Below are 5,218 nucleotides of genomic sequence, written 5' to 3' on the forward strand. Positions count from 1 at the left end.
GGTATGTGTGGGATCCGACAACCTAGTTGTTTATCCTTGGTAGCCTCTCTTATGGAGAAATGTAGTCTTGTGCTTCCATGAGCCATAGTAGTCCGCTACAGCCCGGTTCACCCGAGTCCTGCTAGCCCAGCACTAATGCTCCGAAACACTTGACTGGTCGGCATGTGATTCACTTCGTTCATGTGTCTGTCCCTTCGGGGAAATGTCACGCGGTGACATCCGGAGTCCTGCCTAGCCTGCTACAGCCCGGGTTCCCGGAGTCCTGTTAGCCAGTGCTACAGCCCGGATTCACACGCTGCTGACCGACATGCTCGATGTTGATTCATGTATGCCTGTTCCCGTAAGTTAGTGCCACTTTGGGTTCATGACTAGTCATGTCGGCCCGGGTTCTCTGTCATATGGATGCTAGCGACGCTATCATATACGTGAGCCAAAAGGCGCAAACGGTCCCGGGCCATGGTAAGGCGACACCCATAGGAATATCGTGCGTGAGGCTGCAAAGTGATATGAGGTGTTACAGGCTAGATCGGTGTGACTTAGAATCGGGGTCCTGACACGATCTCAAACTGACCCTGTGGATATCAGTTCTGATGGAAGCATCTACTCTAAAGAGAAGGATAATAATAAATAGAGGCTAACCTATGTGGCTAAGGTAAACAAAAAAGAAGAAGAACACACCATAATTCTTAAAGTACCTATCCTTGGATGCATTTGACCACGGTACCATCCTAAAAGTCCTTCCAGATGCTTCTTAGCTTCTTTCCTTAGCTAATCGCCCCGTTTTTGAGTTTTCGCTAATTTTAACAAGGTCCCCCTTACCCCCTTCACATAATAGGTAAGAAGGTAAGAGTTAATCAGAGACCATGTTAAAACTGCTCTTTAGTTTTTGTGACACCTTCTCAACCCGATAAGAGTTCCATTGATAAGCTGATCTATGGGTTCAATACCCATAAATGTCAAGAGAAAAAGATCATGTGATGCATCTCAATTGATTGATTGTTTCATCTCTGCTAAGTCTTCAGAAGGTTGTGGAGCTCTAAATTTCTCTCGAATAGCCGCAACAAAAAAGAATAAACCATACCATACTCAAGTTGACTGTTGCAAAGCTCGTTATAAAACAGAAACGTCAAGGCCATATCAGGTAATATGCTGATAGGATTTAGAAAATAATGGCTGGGAAAACAAAAACATTTCGTAGTACAGAACAAGCCAACAAAAACATTTCAACACTAAAGTAAAACTGTAGCAAGCACAATGGTTACACTACACTGTTTAGATACCTAATTGCTAATTTAGGTTATGCGGCTGATGGAACCAAAAAATATATAAAGAATCTATTTTCAAGTACTCCCTGGAACCAAAAAATATATAAAGAATCTATTTTCAAGTACTCCCTCTGTAAACGGTCCAGTCCTAGCTATGAGGACATTACACATCAGTAAGTTCCATGGAGACGGTCTCCTTTCCTATACCTAAACTATGTATATATGCCTCCATGGAGAAGGACGAAGACGACACGACCCACATCACCACAACACAGTTCTAGTTTCCTTGGTCCATCCCCTTGCTTCTCTTCAGGTCTCTCTACCTTGGTGTTGTCATGCTACTCCTGCGTTCCAGTCTAACATTTAGCCAATATAAACTCACTGCTCTCTGTACAAGAGAGCAGTAATAGGGTACAGAAGAAAAACTGGAACTTCACTTATCCACTGAAGTGTGTAAAGCCCAGCTCTGAATTTTTGGTTGCACCGCTAATCATCATCCATCTCAAAGAATAGGCAAAATCTGCAACAATATGAATGGCCTTAGAATTAACTGTTGCAAGAATAAAGGATGTACATCTACAACTACAGCAGAATTAACTGTTATGAATTTTTTTTGCAGGAGTGAACATGAGCTTTGTAGTTCTATGTTTATTTTATGGAGCAGTACTGGCATTATTAAAAACAATCCTGTTAGTATTATCATTTTTCAGGTCTTCAAGAAACACATCTCTTCTGTGCTAGATCTAGATACGCCCCCGAGCGTAGTATAAGTTATTTGAAATCGTGGAAAAGCAACCTGAAAATTGTCTGAAGGCATGAAGACCAGAATTCAGAGTAAACGGTTGTAAAATACCAAGAAGCACTTCATGGAATATATTTGATTACTCAGCATTAAACAACCAAACAAGAGTAGTAAAAAATGACCAAGGATGATTTTAGCAGGCATTTTATGAAAATAATCTAGCCTCATTGTACTGAACACTGAAATGAATCATCAACTAAGAATTTTAAATTCCTGCTGAAATCCTATTGGGATTCAAATTTAGGGCAAAAGAAACCTTGCATTGTTCATCGAAGGGTAAAATTCTCAGGGAATCTTGATTCTGGACCACTCAAATATCATGGAGGTTGTACCATATCCATTCAGTAAAATCTATAACAAAAGAAATGTACGCATACATATCAGGATGAAATTCCTCATATAGATCATTATAACTAAGGCAACAAATAATATTTCAGGCTAGTACCGTGTATGCTTTAATCATAGTATTTTTCACTGCAAATAATATTTGCTCTTTGTCAAAACATACGGGAATGTAAGGAAAAAGTCATACACAAGGGGAAGAGAAAAACGTAATGTAACATTCTTCAAGCCAAATAAACATTAGTAGAATCCTACAGGAGAGACTCACCATAAAATTGGTTCCATTCTTTGAATAACCACTTCATGCAAAATCCCTTACAATATATTCAGACCAATCCATCAACCAAAAAATTGTAGTGTTCTTCACCACTGAACTCTGATTCAAGAACTGAAGGGTATGTCAATTGCATATACTATATTGCATGTTTTCATCTGTCTTTTCCCCTCCAAATGATAATTTTCTCCTTGCCAAAAGACACGAGAATGCAAGCAAAAAGGTCCTGCAGAAATAAGGTGAGAGAAATGCATCCTGTTACAGCCTTACATGTGAAGCAAAATAAGCATTTTGTAGTAAGCATATATGGTAAACTACAATCTTCAGATAACCACATTGGGCAATCATTTACAATCAATTCAACCGACTAATCAGTCAATTCGACACCAGACAGTAAAGATAAACACAAGTTACTAAAAACTTTTGAACCACAGATGCCTTGTGCTTAATCCATATAATAAGACCCACGAGGCAATGCAGAATAAAAATAGTAGCTCTATATCTTAACCAAACCACAGTGCAAATATTTTCCACAAATATCACAGTGAGCGGGATAAGAACAACATGATAAAAACAGCAGCTCTGCATCTTAATCGGAAGTTCATCCCTACCTCGACTCCCTGTCCGCCGCCACCTCCTCCTGGATCTCATCGCCGGTAGCACACCGCAGTCGGCCAGCCAGCAATCAACACCAAATGCACGTTGGCGCCAAACAATGGACTTAAACCAGAAAGTTGGTCTAACATTACATCATCATGCAAATATATGCACTGGAGGGTGGGTACCCAGTAAAAGGACACCCTGAAAATGGAAATGCAATACGGTTAGCATTGAAACCCTCATTGCAAAAGAACCACCGGAAGGCCTCAACTTTCTGGACAAAACTGGGTACTCCATTCCACTTGGAATGTACTGGCAGTATGGCCTGAATACACACAAATGAGTTATGTAAGACACAAAGGCAATTGTATTTTGTTGTGCAGCATCATTTACCTAGCACAAAACATTTTTTAAAAAGTGTGTTTCCGTCTTTCTGTTAGCAATTATTTGTCGAATAGGAATGTAAAAGCTATATTTAAAATGGCAGGGTCTTAATAAAATACAATTAGATAGAGCAGCTCAGATGAATCAATAACATCCCTGCTTTTACGAATCCAATTCTTGGAACTCTTGGTATATTGCTATCTCTATCCAGTCTAAATGTACGCTCGCAACATCATCTTGCGAAGTAAAAGATTGGATGCATCCTAAGTGCATAACATGATCTATGAAAACAATTTTACACAAAGCATATGAACCAACTTGAACTATTCAACCACCCATTGCCATTTTCTGAACTTAATCCAGAAAAGTGGCTACATATAGCTAAAATCAAAGAGAAACTATGAGGCTGCAGAAGAGCATCGTCTCCTCATGCCTCGTTTCCTGAGAAGAAGATAAAAGGGAAGGGTTTGCGAACACACAACCATGGCACGCCTCATCGATGAATCAGGGGCCAAGGGGAGGAGGCCGCACGGAGTAAGAAAGAGATTGGGTGAAGCTCACCTCGGTGTTGGCAACAGAAGCGGTCGCCATCGCTCCTCGTGTGCGCATCTCCCCCAATCCGCGCCCCTGGCCTTGACCGCCGCGCCCGCTGCCTGCCGAGCCTGCCGCGCCCGCTGCCCGCCGAGCCTGCTGCACCATGTGTGGCGCTCACAGACGCTAGCCGTCGCCGTGTATCAGTCATGGCACCATCGAGACGCTCGATTTCACCTTTTCCTCGTCTAAATCCCGACCGGAAGACCCTGCCGTTGCCATGGGGCCCAAGTGACGGAGATGGTCGGCTATGAGGACGAAGGAGGGGGCCGACGACGCGGGGAGGAGAGGAGGCGGCCGAGGCGAGACAGGAGAAGAGTCCAGCCGCCGCCGCCCCAGATGCTGGCTGCTGCTCCCCTGCTTTCCCCTCCTCCTCCGTCGTCCCCCCAGATGCCGAGTCCCGATCGAGGCCGCACTCCTCGGCTCGAGGTCCTCCGGCTGAGGCCGGATCAAGGCCGTGCTCGTCGAGGCCGGCCATGGGGCGGCCGCATCTGGGCCACCACGCGACATGACCCTCTTCCCTGTAGCCTCATCCCATCGCGACGGGTCGCCTACCCTGCTCCTTTATCTCACCATCGGCCGACTCGGTGTGGTGGTGGCAGGGATTCGGGAAGGAGGAGGGAGGAGGAAGAGAGGAATGGGGTTTGGCGGCTGTGAGAGGGGCAGGGAGGAGTGCGTGGCTGTGGATCGGGAGCTAGGGTTGGTGCGGTCGTGCCCAATGGGTTCCTCGCTCCAGCCCCAGCCCCCAGGCAAGCCACGGGACGCGCGACGTGGGGTGCGCGAGGAAAGGCTCACCCGACCGAAAATGACCCGCTGCTGACCCAGCCACTGCTAGCGTGAGACGAGCCCACTTGTCATTGGGCAGTAAAATGACTGCAAGGTGAGAAATGATTTAACTGCAAGTGAAGATCCAACGGTGCAACTGAGTTGGAGGGGCAGATAGAACGGCCAACGAGGCCC

The 5,218-nt window shown here is 44.9% G+C and overlaps 1 protein-coding gene across 7 annotated transcripts; it reads right to left on the minus strand.

Annotated features, from left to right (window-relative positions):
* Nucleotides 1-1,198: 1,198 nt before the first annotated feature.
* On the minus strand, nt 1,199-5,004 carry LOC123061177 (uncharacterized). Of its 7 annotated transcripts, XR_006428618.1 has the most exons (7): nt 4,229-4,997; nt 3,295-3,484; nt 2,678-2,909; nt 2,513-2,541; nt 2,324-2,418; nt 1,703-1,785; nt 1,199-1,609 (listed from the first exon to the last, which is right to left on the minus strand). XR_006428618.1 is itself a non-coding variant. In XM_044484125.1 (3 exons), the coding sequence occupies exons 1-2, from the start codon at nt 4,734-4,736 to the stop codon at nt 3,550-3,552; spliced, it is 567 nt and encodes a 188-aa protein (XP_044340060.1). In that variant the 5' UTR covers nt 4,737-5,004; the 3' UTR covers nt 2,678-2,909; nt 3,295-3,549. The 7 variants fall into 7 exon arrangements, 1 of the variants encoding a protein (XP_044340060.1); XR_006428616.1 differs by having other exon boundaries at nt 1,199-1,785; nt 4,229-4,994; XR_006428617.1 differs by lacking the exon at nt 2,513-2,541 and having other exon boundaries at nt 4,229-4,993.
* Between the last annotated feature and the right edge of the window lie 214 nt (nt 5,005-5,218).

This window comes from Triticum aestivum, chromosome 3A, assembly GCF_018294505.1.
Source record: "Triticum aestivum cultivar Chinese Spring chromosome 3A, IWGSC CS RefSeq v2.1, whole genome shotgun sequence".
NCBI classification, from domain to species: domain Eukaryota; kingdom Viridiplantae; phylum Streptophyta; class Magnoliopsida; order Poales; family Poaceae; genus Triticum; species Triticum aestivum.